Source organism: Merops nubicus, unplaced genomic scaffold, assembly GCF_000691845.1.
Source record: "Merops nubicus isolate BGI_N331 unplaced genomic scaffold, ASM69184v1 scaffold28826, whole genome shotgun sequence".
Classification (NCBI taxonomy): domain Eukaryota; kingdom Metazoa; phylum Chordata; class Aves; order Coraciiformes; family Meropidae; genus Merops; species Merops nubicus.
The window spans coordinates 16,005-42,983 of NW_008617405.1; the positions used below are offsets into that span (position 1 = coordinate 16,005).

A 26,979-nucleotide genomic window follows, 5' to 3' on the forward strand; every position below is an offset into this window, starting at 1 on the left:
TACCGGACAGGACGTTTGGCTGGTTCCGGGTCGAGGGCAGTGACCACCCCCACGACAGAGCCCACGTGGGCGTCCTCCTGGACCTCCATCAGGCTGGAGGGCGGGCGGAACTCGGGCGGCTCGTCCACGTCCAGCACCGACACTCGCACGATGGTCTGGTCCCGGAAGGTGCCCAGGTCCACGAACCGCGGGTCCACAAACTTGTTGAGGGCCTCCACCACGACAGTGTGCACTTTCTTCGACTCATAGTCGAGAGGCTGGGACAACAGGAGAGGGTTAGGCACACCCTGCCCAAGGGAGCCCCCGCCGCCCCTTCCTTCACTGGAGACATCGGGGACACTAAAGTCACCGGCTCCCCAGGCGGTGCCTCTGAGGGGTCTGGGAGCTCGTGCCCTGCCATCCCACCAGCAGCACCGACACCGAGGGGAGCAGGAGGAAGAGGAGCCTCCAACACGCTCCCCCCAGGGCCCCCAGCAGGGTGTCCGGGCTGCAGAAGGTGTGGGCAGGCAGGATTCACTGGGAAGACAGCAGTGTGTGCTGCAAGCGAGTGGGTTTTGATCATTAATCACCCTGCTGTTATTGCTACAGGGGAGGCGAGCTGAAAGCAGCAGCCTTGGTGAACAATCATTTTTTCTTGCCCACATCAAGTGTTTGCTTGATTGTTTTTGCCACCAAAAGCAGATACAGTCAAAGAGCTGCTGGTCAAGTACAGGAATTAGGTGGCATATTTCTCCCCTAACAGGTGCCATCAATAACAGCCGTAAGCACTTGCAAGTGCCGGGCAGGGCCCAGCCAGCACTGCACTGCTGTGCCTTCCCAGCCTTTCCTCCCACACACAGGTCTGTGTTTTGCCATCCAGGCAGAACAGCAGCAGAACCCTCCCCTCACCTGCAGGCAGACATGCAACTGCTACGCCTAGAGCAGTGCTCAGAGGAGCAGCAGCAGGAGTTCCCAAAGACCTCCTAGAGACCTGTGCCCTCCCTAACCAACCAGCTTTCCTCATCTCTCACCTTCTGTACCGTGATGACAGCCTCTTGGGTATTGCTGTCTGTGGTGACTTTGAACATCTCCACCCCTTCCTCATCCTTCACCTGATAGGTCATGTCCGTGTTCTCCCCGACGTCCGAGTCCTCTGCCCTCACCCTCCCGATGGCAGTGCCCACGGGCGCCGTCTCAGCAACGCTGAACTGATACATCTCTGGAGGAGAAAAAGGTACTGGGCCAATGCTTCTGCCTTTGAACCCCCTCCAGCCTGAGACAGCCTTTTGCACACCTCCCTGGGGACACTCCTGGACTACGAGGCTGCCCGAACTCTGCCAGTGTCTATAGCCCAGAATGCCCTATAAGGAGAAACACATGCCCCAGCCAAAACCAAGGGCTGAGGGAAGATCATCGGGGAGCACTGGTGCTTCAGGGTGCCCGGTGAAGTAAGGGCTGATTTCTCTGTACGGACGCTGCCCTGCAATCAGTGTTCTCTGAGGCTCTGTAGACTTCACCATTTCTTATTTCTAGGAGATGCAGCCAAAGACCTGAGCCTCCTCCAGCTGCAGCACCTTTTCCAGTCTGCCAGCTATGTGCTGCCAGCTTCTGAAGCTGGTGTGCACTGTGGAGATTGCACAGTTTCTCTTTGCAGCAGGATCATCCACCCTGCTCGTTTGGGGAGGGCCCCAGATCAGGCACAAGTGTGAATCACAGGCCAGTAGTGGTGACTCAGAAAACAGAGCTGTCCTGTGACAATGCTGCTCTCTGTGAGGTGGGCAGTCCCAACATGCCCCATGTTGGGGCAGAGCATGCCAAAGGCTGACACAGCAGCCAGGACAGTCCAGACTAGCAGCTGATGGCCAAGTCCCCTCCCAAGCTCCCAGAGGACAGCAGCATGGCAGACCAGGCTGCTCTCCCTTAGCACTGCTCAGAGAGGGGGTCAAGAAAGCACAAGCTCTGCTCTCCCCACCACACAGCCCTGCTCACTCACAGGCCTAGCACCAGGAGCAGGGATCGTGTCTGGGGTCCTGGGCAGGCTCAGCCAAGGCAGCTGTCCCTCCCTCACGCCGCCAGGCAGGGATGCATGCAGACACAGGCAAGGAGCTGTGCACGTCGTGGTACCTTGGTGCTGCCACTCTGCCACCAGCACGAGCAGCTGGGCGAGCTCACTCTGCAGATGTGCCAGGCTGTGCTGGGAGCTGAGCCTCTGTCCCACCAGCCACAAGGGGCCAGGACCAGGACAGGGCTCAGGACTTACTCTGAGGGAAGCGTGGTGGGTTGTCATTGACGTCAGTGACTACGATGGTGACTGTGGTGGATCCAGACAGGCCCCCCAGCTGCCCTGCCATGTCTGTGGCGCGGATCACCACCTCATAGCGGTCCTGTGTCTCTCGGTCCAGGTCAGCCACGGCCGTCCGGATCACACCTGGAAAGACAGCGTGAGCACAGGCAGCTTGCAGAGCACCTGCGGGGTCACAGGCGGGGGAGGCTGGAGGGGGCTGCTGGAGATTACTCCGTCCCAACCCCAACTCTAAACGGGATCAGCTAGATCCCCCAACCTCTCCACATATGGCAGATGCTCCAATACTTCACTAGTCTTCATGGCCCTTCCCTGGCCTCACTCCAGCATGCCCATGTCTCTCTTGCATTTGGCAGCCCAGAACCAGGCTCGGCACTCAGGTCATCTCACCAGTGCCGAGCAGAAGGGACAGGTCACTTCCCTCGACCACTGGTGATGCTCTTCCTGACGCAGCCCTACGTGCTGTTGGCCACCTTTGCCGTGGGAGCCCAGCGCTGGCAACAGCCACCAGCATCTGCTGGGCCCTGGTGCAAAGGGGAGCAAACTCTTTTGCAGCCTTCACAGAGATGACATAAGCAAAAGCCAGCTGAGGGGGGAAAAGGGCTCTGGAGAGAAGAACCAACCCAGCGGGTTGCCTGCCAGGCAGACATGTCCTGAGAATCCCCCCGACGCCCAGGAACAGCCACAGGCCCAACCCCATCACAGCAAGTCCCTGCAGCCGATTCACAGGCTGCAGCACCGATTCACAGGCTGCAGCAGCACCCACAGGGTTAAACTCCAGCTCAGGGGAGGTTTGTACTTCTCTTCAGGGAGGTCAGGAGACAGGTTAAGGCTTTGTGGGGGCTGGAGGAGTCACCCAGGTTCGGGGGCCTCCAGGTTTGCACAGAGAGGCTCCCCAGAAGCTGGGGCTGAGTGAGGAGAGCCCTTGGCACAGAGCCGCCACTCCTGCACAACAGGGGAGCTGCGGGGCCCGGGCCCCACCCCACGCCAGCCTCGGGGCTCAAGTGTTCCTGGAGGGCCCCCGTTTGATTTGGGGGGGTGGGGATGGGGGCACCGTATTTCCAAAAGTCTGTGTGCACACGCCCCCTCATTTTCAGGCGTCCCTCTGCGTTAAGGAGCCCGGGGATGACAGAGACGCCCCAGTCGGGCTGGGAATGCGCCGGGGTCCCTAACACCCCACAAACACAGTGCCGCTGCGGGGGAGCCTTTTGTGAAATGAAGTCTCTTAAAAACAAGTGTTTATACATCTTCCATAGTCATCTGGGCTTGGGGGAAATGACCAGGATTAAAAAAATAAAGGAATGTAAACGGAGAGACAAAGTAGTAAACCCCAGAAAACACGGTGAATGGCAGAGGATGCAACTTCTTCAGTCACCCAGGAGTGTTTAATCTACATAGAAACAAAGCAGAGAACAACGAAAGAAATTACTCTGCCCTGAGGTGGCACCAGGGGCACGCCTGCATACATGGACAAGGTTATTAGCGGCACATTTCCAGTCCCACTATACCAGCAACACCCCACAATAACCATGAATCTGCTTGAAATCCCCTCCAGCTCAATTTCTTAACATTCCCACAGATTTAGACATTATGGTGTTTTTTCTTTTTTGTAATTGCTCTCTTCCAGGCTTTTCTGTTTAACTATTAGCCTTACCTCCTCCTACTGTGAACTGCAAAATCCATCTTTGGTTCGTTTCACCAGTAACTCTGGCTGGTGTTAGGGAGGATGCTGGAGGGGAGTTGCTTGGCTGTGTGGTGGGGGTCCCCAGTGAGAGCATCTGACCTGGAGGGAGCGAGGAGTTCCCCCCGTGCCATGCAAGCAGCAGAATCCAGCCAGTTGCTCTCAGCAGCTTGCAAGGCACTTGCTGCCATGCCGAAGTGCGCAGTGGCAGAGCACCTGCCATCCCAGACAGCCTCGGGGCAGACACTCACGGGAAGCTTCCAACAAAACCTGAGTGCAGTGGAGGGCAGAGCTGAGTGCCAGCAGGCTCCAAGGAGACGAGGTGTGGCGTCAGGGACATGCCTCGAGGCTTCCAGGCATCAGCCCTCCACAGCCAGCAGGTTGCCAGTGTCCCTGTTCATGTGTCTGGCACGACCTCGTGCACCTCCTGACACTGGCTGTTGGTGGATGGCTCCAGGAAGGAACCACTGGTGCTGTGGCCTGAAGACAGTCAGAAATGCAACTGAGCTGGGAGGATGAAATTACACACACACACACCCTGCATGACGTTACAGGTGCAGCAGGAGCTGGCAACACTGTTCAGGAGACATTTCTCTCTCCTTGCTTTCAAAACTAGCGATTATTCCAACGATTACCATTGTTAGGATTCATTATAAGGTTATAGCCACTGTTTCAGATCCCTGCACTTCCCCAGCTCTCACGGATAGGCACAATTTCACCCAGCTTCACTTGTCCCTCTGTCATTTCAGTTCTGTAATTACCTGGGCTCCCACTGCCGTCAGCCCCATGAATCAAGAGGAGCCTCTGTGTGTCTCACCATTTCCCAAGCACTCGCAGCACCTGCCCGTTTACACACTCGGGTAACTCTCAGCCCTTCTGTGGCTTGATCACCAAGGGCCACGCTCCCAGCCAGCAAAAGGGTGAGATGCAGCACAGAGCACTGCAGAGTTCCTGCTAGAGAGCATCCCAACCCCTCCACAAAAAGGCAGCAGGTGCCTACCCTGTGATGGGGCTCAGGGTCTGCACCGGCCCCCTCCTTCATGCTGGCTCTGTTCAGAGTGATAGAACAAAGCGGGGAATGTGTCTTCACAGCAGGGAGTGGGGGGAAAACACTGTGGAGAGACACAATCACCAGTGCTCCAAGGTGACAGTCTGGCCACGTCACATACAGAAAGAACCAAACTAGAAGAACCAGAGGACTTGAAGGAATTTAAACAAACCTAGATATCTACCCCAAGAAATTTACATAGCCTAAACCTCTGAACTTTAGGAACTAGTACACACGTTTAATGAACTTACACATAGTAACTTCTCCTCCCAGGGGAGGCATAAAATGAAGTTAGTCAGACAATGTATGGTGAGAAGGGGGGTACATGTTGAGGGGGATATGCAGTAGGGGTACCGGGCAGTCTGTACACTCTGAGTACCTCAGCCAGTGGGGAAAGGAGGAGGGAAATTTGCAGCTGGGAAATTAGGATAAGAATGGGGCTGTGTCCCCAGCCAAACTGAGAGACCCCCCCGGGATCTGCCCGTGGACTCTCCCTTTAGTTGAATAAAGTGTATTTTACAGGACTCCTCTGTCTCCTATTGGAACATCGACCTCTGGCAACGGCATTTTCCACACCATAGGAATCCCTCCGGGCAGGGGGCTGGCCCCGTGGCACCCAGAGGTGCTGGGGGGCAGTGCCAGGGGGTGAGGACGGCCGGAGAGCAGGGGGGATGGGCCCTGGCCCGCCCTGCCCACGGGCCTCTCCTGCCACCTCCCTGGCAACACAACGCCATTCTTTCTGGGCAAGCACTATCTCATTGAAGTTTAAGCAATTCTGTTAATTAACGGGGTCTGAAGCATTTTATAATGAAAATGATTCATGTCAGCACAATAGTGATGAATTGGGATGAGAGGAAAAAAGCTCAGGCATTCAGCAAGGCTGTAATGACTTAACTGAGCTGCTCGTAATGATATAGCTCATAATACGCCATGCAAGATGGGAGGAAAGTGCTCAGGCACTTCCCAGAACACCTCCAAGGTCACCCATCCCAGTGGGGAGCAAGTCCAGGCCATTTGGCATGTGCACAGTAGGGCAGACAAACAGCCCTGCCGGCTCTGGCAGACAAAATCCTTGTCCTTGGAGGAGGGTGCAGACTGTGAGCAGAAACGACCTCCTGCCAAGATGCTACTTGTCCTGTCCATCCTGGAAAAGTGGGGGTCTTGATGCAGACGAACTGCCCACGTCCCAGGAGCCCCAGCAGGACTGTCACTGAGAAAGCTGTTCCCCCTAAAGTCACATGGGACACACCAGGCTGCTACTTCAAGTTTCAGGCTGGTTTTGTCTTGCAGGCTGCGGTACCACTTAGCATTTGATAGTGGCCTTGACAAATCAGAGCCTCAAAAAATACTCGACACTGATTCCTTAAATATGGCACTAGGAGTGCTGCCTTAAACCCCCATCAACAGCAAACTTGCATGGTCCCATTTCCTAGCACCAGGCTAGTCTTTGCTCCCAAAACCCGACCCCAAGGGGCTCTGCAAAAGCAGCGGCAAGTGATGGCAGCAGACTTGTTTCCAGGGCAGAGACAGAAGAGGCACAGACCTCTGCTGCTGTATGTAGAACGTGGAAAAGTCCTCACTGCCACCTCCCAAGATTTACCTTCCTTCCAGCCAGAACAGCTGCCAAACTTTGTCCTTTCCAGACACTGCTAACAAAGCAAGAACAACCTCCAGCTCAGACTCATCTCCCTAGTTCTTGTCAGCATCTGTTACAGTTGAATTATACAGATGCGTGGTGGCATACCCTCTGGTACAAGGCACATGTGGCTTTCCAGCATGATCCAGATTAATCAGGATAATTACCAGGCAAGGGGACACTTACAGCATCACGAAAATACCATCAAATCTGCTCAAACAGCAGATACTCTTTGGGTCATAAACAATGCAGGACAAAGCACTCAGCAGGTAACTGCCTTCCAGGAATCCCATCACTATGGGCTTTGCTCTGCTCTCAAATGGTTCTCACTCAGATGTCCATATCCTTGGAGACCCTCTGGACAAGGCAGCTTCCAGCTGAGGGCAGACAGGAGCAATATGTTCCCTGCCCAAAGTGCAGAGCCAGGAAGTCATGCAGTAATGTGCATGGACACATCCTCAGGAGGTCCCTAATTCTACTGCAGCTCAAAGCAGGCTGTCTTTGAAGGCAGGTGAGATTATTCAGAGTCACGTTCAGTCAGTATCTCCAAGGATGGAGATGCCACCTTCATGGTGACAATCTTTCTCGTCTTGCCATTTGTTCTTTTTACTGTGCATGCCTTAGAAGGGTCTGGATCTGTCTTCTCTGTTCCCTCCTATCTAGCTGGATATAACACATTCACTCCTTCCAGCAACTTGGTCTGTTAAAGCAAACATCTTTACCTCAGCTCAGGGGTAGCAAGGCACCTGCCAAAGAGACCACAGACTCCTCACCTGTGCCACGCCTGCCTGCAGGGGCAAAGAACTATCAATACATCTGCCAAGACGCAGGCACTGCTTGAGGGACACACCATGGAGGAGCTCAGCTCACTGCAAATGCAGTCTTAGCCCCAAGAAACAGAACTTTATCTGTCCCATGTGCACAACCTCCCTTCCTGTCCTTCATCTCAAGATAATTTGGGAGGCAGAAGCTACAGGTGGTCTGGGCAAGGTACTAGGCACAAGGTTCAGGAGGTTCATGGCTCTTCAGCAAATAAGGTACAGAGCTGAGATCCAGAAATGGAACCATTATGGTTAGATCAGCATAACCAAGCCAACTAAAATTCATTGGAAAGGTGCATAATCACACGGCTGTTGTGGCTGAGGGATGCTGCAGCCTGCAGCTTTCTAATGCAAACCTTTCACAGCAAGTGGCCAAGTCCTTTTCAAACCAGTGTGCCCCATAGCTCCCCTAGGGCAGCACCCACAGAGACAGAGCTACCCACTGCTCAGAGGGGAGCACTGCTGAAGGGCTTGCTCCTGGACGGGATCAGCCTTGCCCATGCCAGGGCAGAGGCAGCAGTGCCCTGGAAACAAGTGCCCACAGTGGCCTCTGACACAGAGGCCAGCACACTTACCCTTCCTCTGTCCCCTCTTTTAGCAACTAAATCCCTCACCATTCAACACTGACTTCCACTGCATGTTAGCAGATACACCCTCATTTCCTCAAGATGACCACACATGCGATTCAAGCCCAAACCAGCTGAAGCTCCTGCACCAGTGTCTGAAGAGGACTGTTAACATTTGGTCTTGCTAATAAGAGCAATCAACTTAAACAAGCGTGGCTTCTCTGCAGACCCATCGCCCATGCTCACAGCCCTTGTGCCTGCACAGCTCTGGTGAGTAAGGTCCTGGGACAGGGCACAGAGCTGCACAAACCCCTAAGTGCACTCAAACACGCACAGGCCAGTGTCTGTGCCTCCAGATACTGGAAGGTGAGGAGCTTTTTGAACAAACTGGCAAGAGCAGCAGAGAAACACTTTCTGCCTCCCACTTCTGCCTCACACAAATCCAGCAGTTCATCAGCCCAATGCAGCATGTTCCCAACAACAGCTCCTCTCTCAGCCTACCTTTACTACCCCAGGACTGGGGCTGTAGTCAGTCTCCAAAGAGGGCAATGCTGACAAGTGTGGATGAAATGACTGCAGGCAAATAACCATCAGCTTCACCCCCACCAGCCAGTATTTCCTGTCTTGCTCTCCCTCCCACAAGTACCTCTGAGCCCTCACTGGCTAAGTCTCCCAATCAGGACACAGGCTCTAGAACTCAGGAGCTGTTTTTAAGTAATCACAAATGCCATACTGCATTTCATTTAGCCTTCTGAGTCCTTTTGCCTTCCTCCTGCATACAGCAGAATGACAGATTTTAAGAGCAACCTCTTCCTTTCAGCAAAAAGCAAGATTCCTGTGCACTCTCCCAAACTGACAAGCTGGGCTTTTGTGGAAAGCACCAAATATCACGATGCCTACGACGCTCCCTGCTATGATTGGTCTGTAGCAGTCAATATCCCTGCACAGGGATGAACAAGACTGCTGGAGCCAAGGGCACCAGGTTGTGCTTCCCCCCTTCCAGGTGTCAGATATTTCCCAGTTTCCTCCCAAAGCAGGGACTGCAGCCAGGAGTGAGTCTCCAGCTATGCTGGCCAAAGATGAGAAAGGGCACTGCAAAGAACACAGGAACGGACGTGAGCAAGCAGGCACAGCTGCCTGCCAAAGAAGACATTTGTCCCTCCAAACGTGAATAATCTGCAGAAGTACAGAGAGTGCAGGGTGATGTAAAGCAACATGGAAACTTGGCCTGCAAATTTGAATGTGTACAGGTTTATTCTCTCTCATAAACACACTAGAAGTCACATGCTCTCCGTGTCCACCTCAGCATTTGAAAAGTGTGTGTTAGAAGGATCTTGGTGAGAACGGGCTTCCTGGAACTAGAATGGGAACTAGCACCAAACCACCTGGCCCGTGTCCTGGCAGGCAAAGCTGGGGCTCACTGCCCCTGAAGTTGTGAGCCTGCCTGTAGCCAGTCAGCACCCTGCTGCAGGGTGAGAGGGGGGCTCTCTGCAGTCAGAATGAAGGGCTCTCACCCAGAACCAACACCCACCACTGACAACAGAAGTGGCTGTTTCCCAACAGAAGCAGCCAAGCACACAACTGTGCTGACTACTGTAAAAGCACAGCCTCCTCCAGCAGGAACAAGGCAGCCATGGAACAGGGCAACACAGCTCATCTGTTACAGACAGCAAAGATCAGCTGCAGCCTACCTACGAACTGAGAATGAATGAGGAAGGCAGCAAAGCCTAGATATGTCTAATGCCTGCAGGCTCCTTCAAGAAGCCTAGAGGATATTCTCATAGCTGGCACAGCAAATCACGCCTCCAAAGTTTGTGCATTAAAAACTCCCCACTCATACACCAAAAAAAGCCAGCCTAAACCTTCAACACGTGCAGGGTAAGTGCTGGGGCCTGATCTGAGGCATGCAACACAAACCCCCATACAGTTTCGGTGTCTGAAACTCAGTGCTGAAAGCACAAGAAGTAGTGGCTGGTGTATATGAAGGAAAGAAGAGCTCATATGCATCAGATGTGCTTTTTCTTGACCATCACTCAGCACTGTGAAAACTGGCATCGCTCTCCGCAGCTTCGTGGACACCATCAAATGCCATGCTGCAGCTCCCATTGTTCCAGTGGGGCCATTCAGTTGCTCACGTCCCTCCAAAAAGACACCTGAGGCACTATGGGAATTCAGGGCTTACTGAGGGGAAGGACTTGGCATAGCATAGCATCCAGACGGTTTGGGTCTGCCTGCCTTTGAAAGGTCCATCAAACCCAAAATCCCAGCTGAACACTATAGCCGGTAACATCCAAGAACAGGAGACAAACTAAGCAAGCTACCACAGTCCACACCCTGCAGTCAGGTGTGCAAGCCACACTTGGACCAACAACACCTCTCCCACGAAGGACAGTACGAAAAGAGCTGGTTGTTAAGGCAAGGAAGAGGCAGCCCGTGCTGGAAGGAGTCACGGGCCTGGGGGGCGTGCAAGGGAGCACGTGCACGCGTGGAGCTGCAGGACAGGCAGGGGAGGAGGTCAGCACCGACACGGAAAACAAATTGTTCTTCATTACCATCCATTATAAGAAATGTAACATGCCAGGTTTTTATGGTTCCTTTTATGGCCATTAATAACAATGGTGGCTCTGAGAGCTATGCTGTTGCTATGGATAATTAAATCTTATGCTGAGGGCAGGAGCGGAGCCGCCCAGGGCAGCCAGATCACCGCTCCCACGTGGAGCACTACAAACCTGCTCGGTGCCGAGAGGGAGCGGGATGGGCTTCGCTTGGGTGAAGGTGCTGGCTCCTGGCCAGTGCCAAAGAGACACGAGGAAACAACATCCCCCTCAGCACTGCCAGGCCTGTCCCTGCTCCCACAGCGGCACATCCATGCGGGCTGGTGCCGACACAGGGCACGCAGCCCACGGCAGCACAACGCAGACTGCAGCCACCAGGAAAGTGGCCCACGGCCAGAGCTGCACATCACACTTCTGGAGCCCGGGTAAGGCAGCTACAGAAGGCAATGTGCAGCACAGACATCTCCAGAAAGCCAGCCCCAGTAACTGCTTCAGCAGTCAGAGATTCTGAAAACTGACATGCTCAAGAGGGGCTGAGGACTCTTCTGCAGGCTGGCAGTAGTTTTACTTTTATGAATCACAAGCAAGTAGAACAATAAATCAACCCCTCCGGTGCATGAAACGGCCAGCCTGAGAATTAAGACACAAAGTCAAGGAATCAAGAAGCTTGGATTTCCCAGAGTGACATTAATTCTCACCATAGTCCCACAGGATGCATTTTAGTTTATGCCCTAATACACAGCATTAATGTTGTTGCAGGAACCTGAGCCTCTGCACATCCTGGCTTCTGCATTTTGCTCCCAGTGGTCCCTCTTCCTTCTGGCAGCCAGGCTCCCACTCACACAAAGCTCTCTCAGACCGACGGGCTCTCACATACACCTGAGTTTTAAGTGTTTAGTCCATTGTTCATCCACACCCCCCACCCTCAATAAAACAAAGCAAATCTGGGAGAAAAGCAAGCCCAGGTGCAGCAGCTTCTGGGCCAGGAGGGGGTACAGCCCCAAACTGCTTCTTGTGCACTCTCCCCACTGCAGCAGCCTCTGTCCAATGATGGCATTTTCCACTACATCCCCCAACCCTGCTCTCAGGTGTGCTTAGGTGCTACCCGATTTGAGCCTTCCCACAGTGCAGCCAGGGCTGGTGGCACAGGCAGGGCTGTGGCTGGCTCACCCAGGCACACCAGATGAGTTTCCAGGAGGTGTGTGGTTTCACACAGATGCAAAGGCTCAGGCACATGTACCCTCCTTACACTCTCCTTACATCAGAGCCTCTCAACAAATTCCACTCTGACTTACATAAAAGCAGCTGCAGAAAAGATCTATTAGCACAGACACAGGTCAGCCTGACAGACTCGGCACTTCAGTCCAGGGGTTGATCTCAGCCTGTGTCACTGTGGTTCAGCAATAAGGTGGGGAGGACTTTGCTGTGCAGCTTTCCAACAAGAGCTGCAGCTACCCAGCACGCTTGTCCTTTGACAGTTTTTCATTAAACTGTGGGTACTTTAGTGAATGCTTTGTGCCTTAAATACCTCTTATTAGCATTTGAGTGTCTTCCCTCCTTAGCAAGCTTGCAAGGCTCCCATTAAGGGTAATGAGAGACACTCCTAGGAGGCAAGGAGAATATATACCCCAACATCTCCTGGTTATGATCTACTCTAGCCAGGATTGCAGAGCATCATCTGGTAGGGATTTATTACAGAGGCATTTTACAACAGTATCTATTATAAGTTATTAAGGAATGGAGCAGCTTCTACTGTTCTTTCATTAAATATTAATAGAACATTTATAAACCAATCCTTAATTTAAAGTGTTACCTTTAATCAAAGCCCTGGTGATAACAATGCAGCCTTTAGTAAGGCCCTTCTGGTAGAACATAAACCTTTCACACTGAGATTCTATGCACCTGAGGGTGCATTCAGGCCCAGAGGAGCTCTGCCTGTTGCCAGCACAGGCAGGACACGCTGGGCTGGCAGCTGCAGGTCTTGCTCCATGGTGCTGCTCACTGCAGGCACTGCCTGGAGCCAGGCAGCACCCAGTGTGGTTGTCAAGCTTCCTCCCCAACACCCAGTCACACCCATGGCACGGGCACCCCGGCATCAGCAGTCAGGCACAGGCCTGCTGGCACACAGCCCTGCTGGCACACAGCCCTGCTGGCACACAGCCCTGCAGCCACCAGACACAGCACACGTGGCCACGGTCTGCTCTCCTGGCACCCCCCCTGGGCTGGCCCAGCCCAGCTGGGTGCTGCTCACCTGTTTTACTGTCCACAGTGAAGTGCTGCTCGCCCTCCAGCACACTGTAGACTACCCGGGCACTGCTTCCATAGGTGGGGTCATCAGCATCAGATGCCATCACCTGCATCACAGAGGTGCCTGCAGCAGAGACAAGCAGGAAGACAAACGGTCAGGGAGGAGGTGAAAAGAGGAATGTAAACCTCAGAACAGGAGAGCGGGAGCCAACAGTCACCCCCTGCACGTGCTGATGGAAATGAGAACAGTTGGGTGTAAATGCAGCACTGCCTCCCCTCAAAAGCCTGAGAGCCAGGACTCCAGACCTGCTGCGAGTGCCCCTCTTGTCTTGCGGGGCGGCAGGAGGCACAGGACCTTGGGCTGCACTGGGGCTGCTGTCCAGGCAGGATCTGCTCTTCAGGAGATCACGAGTCTGAACAGCTGGCAGCCCGTCTCCCAGCAGAATTCTGGTGGAGCATCTGGGAAGAAACTGGGGATGAGATGTTATCACCAGAGCTGCCCCTTGCCTGTCACCATTGAGCAACATGGTCACCTCCAGCCTGTAGAGGGACCTCCCAGCCAGGGCCTGACCCACACTGCAGCCCTGCATCTCTGCGGCACACAGGCCTGCCAAGGGACAAAAGCCACGGGAGAGGACAGGCTTCTGCTTGCCCAGAGCCAGGCCCAGCACCACGTCCTCATGCTCTACACGTAGCTGGGCAGGAGGACTATAAATTGGATAAAAGTCCATCAAATGTCTGCAATTAAGTTATTGATTTTCAACACTGCCTCATTAAACTGCGTGCTTCACTCCAGCCATCCCTGTGATGGCTTAATTTGACATGATGTTCAATTTGACAGAAGCAAGGCCCAGGACATGACAATGAGGCCAGGAGGAAAGGGATGGAGATCTTCAGAGTCAAAAGAAGGGAGGAGGGAGGGGAAGCCTGCCTCAGATACAGACACCTCTGAAGAAGGAAATGGTGTGACAAAAGACCTGTGAGAACAGTTCTGCCTCTAGCAGCAGACTCAGAGCATCCCTGTCTCAGAGGTCAGGCACTGGCACCAGTCACCTCTCTGGTGCCATGAGGCACAGGATGAGAAGAAAAGCCCTGAGCTGCTCATAGGAGAGATCAAACCAACTGGGAAACTCCCTGCTGCAAGATATTGCCAGGTCCAAGGGAGGACAAGGCTGGCAGAGAAGCTGTTAATTTATAACAGATAAGATCCCCCAGCAATGACTGCAGTTAAAAGGCAGGTTTTGTTTCAGAGATGACGCCAGGGCACAAAACCAGCCCAAACTGAAGGAGCCAGGAGAGGCTATTTCCCAGCTCACACTGCTGTACCCAGCAGCTCTGCTCTGCCTCATGCATCTCTTAGGGCTGCTGTGCCTTAACCGAGGACCAGAGGTACCACTCTCTGGTTCAGAATCCTTTCTGTTCTGCAATGCCTCTACTTACATGCTGCAGAGACAATCTCACAGGCTGGTCTTGGCTAGACCCACGTCACAAATAACTCAGCGCCAGGCTTACTACTAGTTGTAAGCATCTGAGTCTAGACCCATTACATTCCCAAACACCAGAGGCATGCACAAAGTCAGCAGCAGCTGAGTCCTCTGTTCCCACATCACATTGGGCAGAAATGGAGCTGGAACCATCCAGATGGAGGAGAGGGAGCTCCAGTCCCTTATGCTTTTCTGTTTCCCTGTCAGGAAACTACAAGCCCACAGCTTGCAGGCAAGCCAGGCAGCCAAGGCCCTTCTGCACCAGCCCCACCAGGACTTGGGCAGGAGGAGACAGTGGAGATAGCAATGCTGCTGCGAGGAGCTGGGATGCACATGCTCCCCCAGTTCATTTTGCTTCTGATCTCCTGGACACGATGTTAACTGAAGAAACGAGCAGTTACAATGGTTGCTTTTCATTCTACCTGGCTGCAGCTTTACTGATAACATGAGAATCCCCCTCACTGGTCTTCAGCAACAAGCTAGTTCAAGTCAACCTCTTCATGCTTTGCTGTGTCCAGTGAAGTTATGGTGCATCCCTGCCAGGCACATCCAGATTACACTGCAGCAACACCAGCTCCCAGTGCAAACAGCTGTTTAAGAAATACTATTGCAGCATTTCCTTGAAAAGGTCTGTCCTGCCCCCTCCTCACCTCCAACACACAACTCTTCCACCAGGTATGACCTAAGGCAGATCAGCCCCACACCAGCACCTGCATTGCACATTGCCTCAGGCACCCTGGCACATTCCCTTGGGAAGCTTCTGATTAGAAAGCTGAGAAAGGAGAGATCAAGAGAAGGGAAAATACAGGGCACCAGGGTCTCCAAGCATCCCTCTCTAGCTGTGGCAGAGAAGCCCTGCTAGAAATGCTGGAAGTGCCAAAGTCTGAGAATCACAAAAAGCAGCACCTGCTGCTGGCAATAGGTGAGGCTCCTTCTGTGCCCAGCCTGGCAGCAACGAGCTGAGAGCCCATGCCCAGTGTCCACAGCAGCACCTGCACCCCTCAGCACCACAGGCAGAACCCGATGACCTTGCACAAACATCCCACACTCCAAGAACCACTTGCTCTCACCCAAGTATCACAGATGCAAAGGATCAGGAGATCAAAACACACTCACACATACATGAGCCCGTATTTTTTTGCCTGCACTTGCCCTGTACACAGTGTCACCCAGGTCAGGACTGCATGTGTGCAGACAGAGCAAGTGCCCCGAGGACTATGTCACAACCCTCCAACCCAGCCATCTGAGTGCTGCCACTCCACAAGTGCCAGCCCAGTGACCATTAAGAAGGGGACTAGCCACTAAAAGTTTGCATCAGACTCTGCATCTCATGCTACATCTGCCCAGGTGCAGTCACTCCATTGCATAATTCACCCCCTAACCCATTCCTCTCAGCCAGAGAGCTGTACTTGTGTCCCAGTGTGCCCCTGAACATTGCAACGCTGCAGCAGGGCCCGAGTCCAATGGGAAGGCATGACCCATGCCCACCCAGAGCTGGATTTTGTTTCCTTGTTTTAAGCTGTATCCTGGGCACACAGGTGGGTTCCTGCTCTCAGTTTTGCAGTGCCACCACAGAAGGCTCCTGGCCCACAGGGCTGCCTCTGGCTGCTGGGTGCTCCCAAGTGCTGGAGCAACAGGGCTGCAGAGTGGCAGATCCAGGCAGTAGGGACCCAGGTGTGAGCCCCATGTTTGGGTCCAGTGCTCTCCACTCTAGTGCAAGGTGAAACCAAGCAGCACGAGGAGCATTGCAGCAAGGCACCTTCTGCTCAGGGACAGCAGGATCCTGGCACACTGCCCTCAGGCTGAAGCCAGCAGCCCCGAGGATGATGAAGGCTCTCTGCCCTTACCCACCTGCTCTCACAGCATTCCACTAACAGATGAGCAACAACAGGAGGGTAAGGAACATTATCCCCACCTTGTGCCTTGACTTCTAGTCTTTGAAGATGCATCCCTGCCTGACCATGGCCACCTATAGGATACCAAGATTCCAGCTGTCCAGCATCTTCTCTTAACCCCTCCTTCCCTCATTTCCACTCCTGCCCCCCATCTCTTTCAATGTGAAGAACAAAGGCCCTGACTTCCAGTTTAACCTGATTCCTCATTCCTGCAGAGACAAGCCTAGGAACACTGGCTCCCACCCCTGCCTGCTCTGATATTGGTCCTTGCTCTCCAAGCACAGCACTGCCCACAGCAAGTACAGCACGTATGACTTTTATTTAGTTTTCTGGCATGTGCCTTAGCCATAAAAGATACAATAAATAAAATCTTAACATTCACCATGTACTATATAGCCCACCTCCCATAACGAGGAAGCATGAACTTGTACCCAGAGAGAATTAGATGTGTAAAATGAGGTAAAGACCTCAGTTCCTCCCCTGGCCAGCTCACCTCACAGAACTAGAGGAAGCCAATAATTCCACACAAAAATCAACCAGTCCAAGCCCATCTCTTACTCTCCTGCTGCAAAGGTGCAGCAGCTGAAACAAACTGTTTCCCCCAGAGGAAAAGGAAGCCAAGCCAAGACCCTTGCATCCTCCACAGCCTGCCCTGGGGCCCAGAGCACCCGGGGGACCGAGTGCCCAGAGGGCTGGCTGCAGGAGGGGACACAGACCCTGGCTGCCAGCCATCCTGCAGCTCCAGGGGCCCTGCCTGGGCTGTCCCTGTTCCACACCCTGAGCCATCCTGGAGACCCTGGATGTCAGCCAGCCCCTGACTCCGCAAGGCCAGGGTGCTTAATCCCTTCTGCTGCACCCAGCCCGGAGCCAGGATCAGCAGCATGGAGAGGAGCTGCTGGCACCCAGCTCTGAAAGGTGCCTGGCAATGCCTCCGAGAGCTGGTGGGATCGAGGAGCTGTTTCTCCACAAGGACCTCTCCCCCTGCAGCCCTGAGCACAGACCAGCCCTGCTTAGCTGCCCGCTGCAGCACGAGGCCCTGGCAAACAGCAGCTCAGCCCCAAGTGCCTTCTTCTGGATGGACAAGGCCCTGCAGGTCCTCAGCTCTGCAGAGCACCTTTGAAATACCAATGCAGAGCTGTCCTGGCAGCCATCACCACCACCTTCACAGGACCCAGAGCCTCTCTGGCCAGCTTTGGCAGCCCGGGGAGGTGCCATCCGACTACCCGCAGAAGGCTGATGGCTCCACACCACTTGACACAGGCCGCTCGCTCCAAACACCTTTAGCTAAAAGACATGTTGGCAGGCAAATTCCAAACATATCTGAGAGGAAAGAGGCCCTGTACTGAATCCACAAGCAAGCCGATGACCTGCCACTCCCCAGGGACAGAAATGCAGCCAGGCTCCAGGCCTGTAAAGAGGCAAACAGGCAGCAAGAAAAGCCAGCGCTTGGTAATTCTGCCCGCCCTCCCCATGGCAGCCCGCCCGCCCTGCTGCAGCTGGGACCCCCGGGCTCCTCTCTCATCAGCTCTAGGGCTGCAGCCTGCACCTCCAGCTCAGCCCGGGCCTAAGGGACAACCCTCTCCCCACACGGAGCACCTTGCTGTGCAGATCCAGCCAGCACCAGGACAGCACAGGGTCATTTCAGCCCTGCGGAATATAAAGGACCCTGAGGAGTGCTTTGTCATGCAAAGCCACACACCCTGGGCTGATGCCAGAGCAGGCACTCCCACCGCAGGAACCTGGTGCTGTGGGGGCGGGAGGCACCTGAGATTTTATAAACAATGCAATTTACAGCTTTCATCTTGCCCCAACATATGCAGTGGCTGATACACCCCACAAACCAGCAGGCAGGACATCAGGGAAGCAAATAAACCAGAGGGGATTAAAAATTACTGGAGCAGAATTGAGTTTCTTGCAATCTCAGGAACATCCTGACTTGGTAGAAAGCCAAATCTCACCCAGGGGAGATTCACTGCAGAGTCCTCATGCCCTGGAGGATGAACCCAAGGGAGCTGACCTGGCTGTGATGGAATTGCTCAAACATACAACCCTGGAAACATCCCTTGGGATATCTGGCCAGAGAAACCCATTGCACAAGGCGCCTCAGGCCCTGGCACCAAGCAGGTAAACGTGGTGCCTTGGGAGAGCAAAGCAGAATATTGAATTAAGGGGGCAGAGGTTCCCTGCGGGCCTTAGCACATCCAGGCTGGATGAGAGGGTGTGCAGCAGGTCTCACGTGTGCAGGGCAGAGGCTCAGAGCTTGCACCATGGCCAAGGGTGCAGCACAGAAGGGGCAGTCTCACCGAGGACCAACAGGCAGGACAAGCCCCAGCTGTTTGTTGCCCCAGCAGCTTCCAGATTCACACAAGTCTTTTGAGCAATTTCTCTCAAGGAAAAAACAAGATCAGACTGCCTGCAAGTGTTCTGGCTGCATGTTAAAGTCTTTTTCTCTGCTTCCAGAGGGAGGATTAAACAATTTCTCTTCACAATAATCACTTCTGCATTCAGCCAGCTTTGTGCTAGAGCCAGGGCTTGACCCTGAGTTTCTGTATGTACAGCCAAATCGTCTCTAATCTGGACTTGGTGCTACACAGAGAAATAAGGAGAGCAAAATACACCAAGGGAGGAGTTCTGACGAGAAGATGCACGTTTCCTAGCACAGCCCTCACCCCAAAGAGCTCCCCAAGCAGCCCAGAAGTGAGCTCTGGGCTGCACCACCCACTCTGTGCAAGCAATAGAGTTGTCTTGTAGGAGGCACTGTGTGCTGGATTTGGGCTTATGCCTGTGTGTCGCAGACAGCTGTAAAGCAAACCCCAGGGAGCTCTCAGGAAGGGAGTCCAAAATGCAGCTAATTTTAGCATCTCCTGTTACATGGTGAAGCTCCTGCAGCTCCCTGGGTTAGCTCCAAACATCACCTCTGCCCCTTACACGTGCCAGACTCTGGCCCTACCTTCCTGACCATCTTGCATCTGCCATGTTTGATCCATCAGATAGCAATGGCAATATCTTCCACGTTGCCTTTGCAGAGGTTTACAGTGACTCTGGAGGAGTTCATGGAAGACAGACATTGAAGCTGACTAAACCCAAGGAAACCTCTCACAGCTGAAGAAATCCCCAAGCTGAAACCGGTTGCTGGCTGGGAGAACATTAAGAGGAGCATCACACATGCTGTGTGTGCTGTTCCTCCTCCTGCATAAGCATCCACCTTGGCCACTGTCAAGACAAGAACCTAGAACAGAGGCCTTCAGTCCACCCTGACATAGTCGTACAGTCTCAAGCAGCACGTGTGCTGTCACTGCCAAAATGTGCTGCCCTGGCCCCAGCCAAGAGCAAGGGGCAGGTGTGCTGCAGAACATCCCCTGCCACTCTGAGAGAGTGCACAGTTCTCTCATTTGTTATTCCCTCTTAGACACTCGGAAATCAAATGACTTTCCCTCCCAATTAGTACTCCTCCATTATGCAAATCATGTCCTTTGATCTGCTTCTGCTGTCACAGAGCGGATCTGACCGTATTTGTTTTATTCTGCGTAATGCCCCAGGAAGGTAACCACCTCTGGGAGCTGGAACTATGCTCTTGGCAGGGAATGGAGAACTGTGGCTGATAGCTGCCACAAGTGAGAAGAAAAACCACCCACTTGGGCAGCCCCAGGTAAGGTCTGGGAAGGCAGGGAGAAGGGGATCACCCTTCACTTTTCCGGCCGGGCTGCAGAGCAAACGCTGTCAGAGCAGCAGAGACAGGGACCAAACAGCTCCCTGCTGGAGCACAGCCATGTCCCCTGGGTGCCCCCATCACAGCCCCCTCCCCAGCAGCGAGCACAGCTGAACCAGAAACACTGGTGACCTAGGAAAACATCTGAACCCAAGCGGGGCCGAGACCAGGCGTGTTCACCAGCACGTCCCCAGCCTTTGATCTTGACCTACCAGTAGCCGACGCAAGCTCTCCCCAGGCTGCCCAGCCTCTCTACCCCTTCTTGGCCAGTACAGAAGACTAGCTCCAGCCACATTCAGGAAGACAGCAAGGCATGCTCCCAATTCACTCTTACAAAAATGCTTCTCAGGTCTAGGGGAGATTGTCCCTTCAGATCAGAAAAAGTAAATGTCACTGCTGAACACCAACCACAAAAAAAGTCACGATCACAGCTGCACCTGGCCTTGATTCCATAAAAGGAGCCCTCCCACACAAACAGGACCTGGCAGGGTATTTCCCCCAAGAAAGTCCTGAACTTCACCTCCTTGGCTGAGGTAGCATCCTATGTCCTGCATCCTCAGCCCTTCCTACAGTGGCTGAAGCTCAACTTCAACACACCAGGTCCATGACCAGCTCCAGTTCCCTCTGTCTCCACACCAGGGCCATAGGGGAGGAGCAAGGCAGCTGCAGAGCCCAGAAGGTTGAGGGGACGGCTACTTCTCAGGCTTGCTTGTTTATGCTTTCACAGGGTGTGTCCACCCTGCTCCTGGGCAAAGCACAGGTAAGCTGAGGGGAACCATGGAGGGGGGGCTGGGGAACTGCAGCAGCCACACACGGGTCGCCTCCAGCTCTGCATCCATATCACAGGAGACCAGGCAGCAGCACAACCTGGATACGCTGCGTGAGTCTCTCCCTGCCCTGCTGGCTGGGTCATCTCCAGGGTTAGGCTGCTACAGAGGAGCCCTTACTCTCCCTGGGATGGCCAGGACACAGAAAGCTCCAAGGCTGCCACAGGCAGACAGACATCAGCCTGGTAAGCAGAACAGGCTTATGGCTCCAGCTCTCCTCTCTGAGCATGCAGCTTGGAAGCACAGCCCACGCCATTCACCACACTTCTCTTTACTTTTAAGTTCTGAGTATTTTAATTTGCAGGAATCGCCTCCTTTCATGTTGTGAAACCATGTTTCTTTCTCCCTCTGATCTCCAATTTCGCACAGAAACTGTCTCCTTTGATATGTCTTGTTCACATCAGTCTGATCAGGCAGCTCCATAATTGTTAGTGATTTTCAAAGAACTGGGATCCTTGTCTAATACTCAGAGTTGAGAATTCCTTCTTTTTTAAATGTTGTTCAAGCAAAATAGATTAATTTAATTTCTTTCTTCCCTTTGGGAACAGGATGCGTCCCGCTTTGCTGCCCACATGCTGTCTTTCATTTCTCCAGGAGCACATGGCTGTAGTTCAAGGTGTCACTCTGACTCTGGAAAGGATTTGTGCAGGTAGATGGAAGAGGAAGGAGAGCTTAGGATGCCTCAGAGGAGAGTTGTTCTCCATTTGTCAACAGAAACCCAGGCAGCAGCACTCCTCTGGTGAGGGCAATTCCTGCACATCTGTGCTGAAGGCCATGCACCAGTCTCACAATATGCTGCACATCAACCATGGGAGCTGGAGCTCTGTCCTCAGGCAGCACAGACCTGAGCATCATCCCCTGCACTCCGCTCCCAGGATGCCTCTTCAGCCAGACATTCCTGCACAGCACAGCCAGACCCAGCAGTTGGGTTCATCTGACCTGCCAAGCCCCTCGTGTGGCTCAGCCCTGCCCCCCCAGCCCTGGCCCCCTCAAGAGTTCTCTGCCTTCCTGGCACTCACTCTCCCCCTCGCTGACAGTGTTGGGGACCTGCCTTCTCTTTGATGTCAGCCAGTCTGTCAGTCTTTGGCAGGCTGTCTTCTACCTTGATGCAGCCTTTTGGAGCACAGCGATTTATAGTTCCCAGGCTGCAAGCACTTGCCTACACGTGCAGCCTGCCACACACTGTGGCTAGTCAGCCGGTGATAACAGATAGCCCGGCGGGGATGGGCAGGGAATGGCCTGACACTGGGCGGTGCAGCAAGCCAGCCCCTCCTCCCTGGACTCAAGCTGTGCTCAGCAGAGTGGGTACCCACCATCAGGCCAGCACAGGGAGCAAGGGCAGCAGTACCGCAGCTCATGCAGCACCTCCTGACACTCGGGCGAGCCCAAAGCTCATGGCCCAGCTCTGCCAGCCCTGGTGGGGTGGACTTCTGCAGCATCGTGGCACCAGCACTTCAGCGAGGCTGCTCACCAGTGTGCTTAAAAGATGCCTGCCCGGGGGGAAGGGGATGGGCAGGCTTGCAGTAACATGAGGAAACCACACTTCTGTCACAGGAGACAGGAATTCCCCAATCTCAGCCAACAATGCCTGGGCCTTCTGAAGAAGGCTGGAAGCCAGCTGTAAGGCTCAGCAGTGCTACGTGGCCACGGACAAGGGTATGGCTAGGCAGCCAAGGGACTCTGGAGAGCAGCAAAGCGGCACCCAGACGATGGCCCAAGGAGTGGCTGGGGCACAGGCAGTTGGAGAGGGAGAAACACCACTCAGGCTACCCTGCTCAGGCTACCCTGAGCCACAGGCAGCCAGGAGCCCCTCAGCACCCAAGGGCTCAGTTGACACTTCCCCCCTGCCTCTGCCACCGTTTGGGAGTGAGAGGGCTCTGCAAAATCAGGGTAAATGCACAGCGGGCAGCTGGCGCTGCCATGACCTGTCCCCAGGGCACAGCTTAGGGCTGAGTGCTCAGCCACAGGCTTGCAATCAGCTCAGAGGATTTATTAACTTGTTTTCCTTAAGCCACCTATTTATTTTTCCCTTTTGGCTCCAAAACTCTGATCTCAGCTGGAATCCCTGGGATTTGCATGCAGTTTTGTGGGGTGCAGTAGGCTCAAGGTTTGACGGGAGACAGGGGCAGGCTTCCCAACCCACCTCCTCCCACCCAGGAGACCTACCAACGGGGGACAGCTCAGCCACGCTGCCAATGTAGGGTCCCTCCAGGAAGCGTGGCTCACTGTCGTTGATGTCCTGCACCTTGATGATGAACTCTGACTCAGGCTCCAGCAGCTGGTCCGTCTGCCGGTCGCGAGCCTGAGCCCGCAGTGTGTAGAAGGTTTTCTGCTCCCGGTCCAGGCGCTCGGTGGCGTGGATGTCACCCGTGATTTCGTCGATGAGGAAGATGGTCCCTGCGCCCTCCCCGGAGATCGTGTACTTGATGGAGCCGTCCCCCTCATCCGAGTCTGAGTGGATCTGAAAAAAAAGAGAGAGAGGGTTGAAGCAGTCTGGGGCCATAACTGTACCCCTGTGGCTGAGATGGGTGTGGAGCCTCTGCACAAGGTGCCCACGGTCCCTGTGTGATGCCCATCTGCTTCACTCTGTTACTGTGGGACTCCAGAGAGGGACAGAGCAAATGATGACTGTGCATGGAGGAAACCCCAATAAACTGCAACTCCCCTCCTGCCCACGCCACCATACGACGGGCAGATCACTAATCCCACCAGCAGGCATCCATGGCACAAACCAGGGAACTAACCCACCGCCGTGAGGTTAGAGGACGACAGAAAAGGGAAGGACAACTCAACAGCACTCCGAGAAAGGAAAAGAGGCTTCCATGTGGGCAAGGATCCGGGACCCTGGCAGCGTGGGAACACCCCTCCCAAGCTGCACAGCAAACCAGGGCATAAAGGCAGCTCACCACCAGCACCCGTCCACACCTGCCCAGGCAGCTGCCCAGAGCCTGCCGCGTCCCGCTCGGGTGCTTTGAGGCTTGGGGGGCAGGGCAGGTGACCTCTAGGGCCCTGGAGGGTCCTGGGGGGGGAAGCAGTGATTCCTCCTCCTTCCTCTTCCACACTCTTTAACAGAGGCAGGAGGTGGGTGCTCCAGTCTCTTTGCCTCTTTGGGTCTGGGGAGAGCACAGCGGGGCCACATCCAGGCGGCTCTGAGCAATCCTGGGCCATCCCAGATCTGGGTTCTGTGTTTACTTTGTTTTCCTCCCATCTTTGTGTATGTATATCTACCTCCCTTCTTGCTTTCTGTTCCCTGTTAAACAATAGACTTTATTTTTATCAACTTCCAATCAGTGCAAAGTCTCTCTTACTCCTGACTTCCCTTGTTTATCTCTCCGTCTGGGGAGAACTGGGGGATAGGGAGGGGGAGCACAAATTCTGCTCCGTGGGGTCCTGCCCTGAGCCCTTGAACGGAGACACCCGGCCACGGTCGCCCTTCATTTCCTGGGCAGTCCGGGCTGACAGGTCTCCCTGCCTGAAAGCTCACCACAAGCTGCACGTCTGTACTGGGTTTGCACGGGAAGGTAAGAGGGTATGGGCGTGTGAGGGCGTGTGTGTGAGCTCAGCCACCCACATCATCACCACCCAGAGCATCACAGCCAGAGCTCCCACCCGAGCAAAGCCTGCAGGAGAATGTGGCAAATCAGGCCCATGGTCAGGATGAAAAACAGACCCTGTGGAAGATGCTTTCGTAGCCAATCTCTGCTTCATCTTCCAATTAAGAAGATGTTTGAAATTAGGAAAAGAAAGGGTAAACAGCAGCTCCCCACAGACCAGGAACTGACTGGAATCCAGGCCAGACGTCCAGAGATAATTTTATTGGTGGCATTAAACTGAGTTATGAGGTTTTTACAATCCAGCCACTTATAAGAAATCTATTAACAGTAACTGGACAGGCAAAATGCATCTTGACAGAGAGCAGCATGGGCATTAATTGGGACAATCCATAACGGGACAGGCCCCGGAAAGGTTTCATCAGACGCCTTCATTTGCTTCCTACAATTTCTGCCTAGAATCAGCAAAGTCATGTGTCCCCCCTCCAAAGATATAAAAAAGCCGTCCATTAATCGACTAATGAAATATGAAAATGTTTATTGGCCATTCAATCTTCCAAACTGCAGTTCTATAATCCACCTTACCGACATACAGCTCTACCAGCAAGAATTTATACCAGAGCTGCCTCTTTTTTATGATGCCTTCATTATATTTGTCTTGTTAGATACAGTTTATATATTTATTTCATGAGTGAGGGGCCCACGCATTCAATGCACAATTCAATGCATTTTGCACAACATTCACCTATTACTGCCCACATGGAAACATCTCCCAAGGTTTGCCTGGGAAGGAGACTTTCACTCAGCCAGCAAATGGGGCTGTGAGGCCAGCAGCACCCTGGGACCACCAGGGGCTGGCTTGGCTGCAGACCTGCTAGGGCAGCAGCTCTCAGGAGGTGCCTGCAGGAGCACCCTGCCCTGCCAGTCCTGTCCCAGCCCTCCCCACTGGCGCTGGGGAGATGGCTGCCCCTCCACTTCGTAATTCTCTCCCTAACCTTCACTACTACTCCACTAGTGATCAAGCTTTTCACAACGAAAAAAGGTGCACTTAGTAACACAGGTAACAGAAACCTGCATTTTTCTGCTGAACACCAGGCTCATGATTAATAGTAGGCCAGAGATAACCACCAAGCATCTCTTCCCAGAACCACGCTGAGCTCTCAGAACACCCTCTTCACATATTTGCTCATCACTGACTGCTCCAAGCAGACACCAATATCCCTGCAACTGGAACAAGGAAGAAAAATGGAGCCTGGGCTCAAGGGGCTGTAGAGACTGATTTACAAGGGAAGATTAAAGGAGCTAAATCTGTGCTGCTTGGCTAAACAACAACTAATGGGGGAGGGCGGGATGACAGACTAGACATCAGGGGGGAGCTGCCACGGGCCCAGGGATGGCTGCTCTCTCCTGCCCAGCCTCTCTGTCAGAGCGAGCAGGCTCAGGGAGCACCACACCAGCCTGGGGACCCCCACTGCCACCGGGCACAGCAGGTGAGTGAAGCTGGGCAGCTCTGGCACAATGCAGAGCTCGGGGCCCCACTGCACCTCCACTAGCTCCCCTCACTCACAGCGCTGCCACCCAGGAGCAGAGGGAACCCCTCACCTGCAGCTCAGCTCCTCCAGCCAAGGACAAGGGTGTCCACAGCAGCCCGACCCAAAGGGAAGGTGGACAAAAAGCTGACCTGCTAAGGAAAACAGTTGCCCCGTCCTGAAAGGCTACAACCAGGAATTTTACAAAGCCATTAATTACTTAATAATAATTAAATCAAAATTAAATGTGAACAGAGGTGCACTTTCCTTATTAAAAGCAATTAAACAGGAAGCACAGATACACAAATAAAAAATTACTCTGGGGCTGGAAAGGAGAGAAAATCAAATAAAACCTAGCCCATAATAAAGGCACACTCTGTTTGCTCCAACACATAAAGCTGAAGTTCATCAATTTTCTTTAAATATTAGCAACTTAATTAAATCTGCTTTTTTCCCTTTAATCCTCTCCTCTATCTAAAATAGATCTGTCCACATGCAGAAGTTTGTAACTAGTGCTGACCCCATAATTCTATTTAAAAAACCCAAAGAAATCCACATCAAACTGACAGCAGCCTCAGGGGAAATTACAGTTCAGAAGGAGGATTAACTAGAGAACCCAGATTTTATGGAAATGGTATTGGCCCTTCGAAAAGCACATGTAGGTGTGCACGAGGAGCCCATGGAGGGCAAGCCCCAGCCGCACTGCAGGGAGCCACGGGCCCCAGTGCAGGAAGGCTCCCAGGCCCACAGGCTGTGCCAGGAGGGCTGGCACACTGCCCTGGGAAACCGGGGGCCATCCCAGCCCTGGCCGCTCCAGGTGGGTACTGCAGGGCTCCCCAGCTTCTCAAAAGCCCAGGGAAAAGCCTGGTCCCTGGCTGCCTTCAGCCCTCAGGAGTAATAGTGGTAGGGAATGGTTCCAGCACGGGCTGGCTGTTTATTCTGAGCAGGACGGGTGACGTGGTGAACGATGTGGAGAGGGGCTGTAAAACGGGTTAGTTGTAGGTTCCCGGGTCTGTTTTGGAGATGAGGCGGTTGCTAGGCTACCTTTGGAGCCTGACAGGGCCTGATGCTTCCAGTCGCTCCCCAGGGGAGCTGTGAATCAGCTGCACGGCGCCGGGCGCGGCGGCAGAGCGCGGGTTTTGCCGCTCG

The 26,979-nt window shown here is 53.8% G+C and overlaps 1 protein-coding gene across 1 annotated transcript in view; it reads right to left on the reverse strand.

The window, feature by feature from the left end:
* The window catches only part of CDH22 (cadherin 22, type 2), a gene marked incomplete at both ends in the record, with an annotated part of 44,498 nt that overhangs the window by 15,496 nt on the left and 2,023 nt on the right, over positions 1–26,979 (reverse strand). The window contains 5 exons of the mRNA XM_008943145.1: positions 4–257; positions 1,011–1,198; positions 2,240–2,407; positions 12,840–12,959; positions 22,917–23,211. Coding sequence (XP_008941393.1) covers positions 4–257; positions 1,011–1,198; positions 2,240–2,407; positions 12,840–12,959; positions 22,917–23,211 — 1,025 coding nt within the window. The remainder of the gene's footprint in view (positions 1–3; positions 258–1,010; positions 1,199–2,239; positions 2,408–12,839; positions 12,960–22,916; positions 23,212–26,979) is intronic.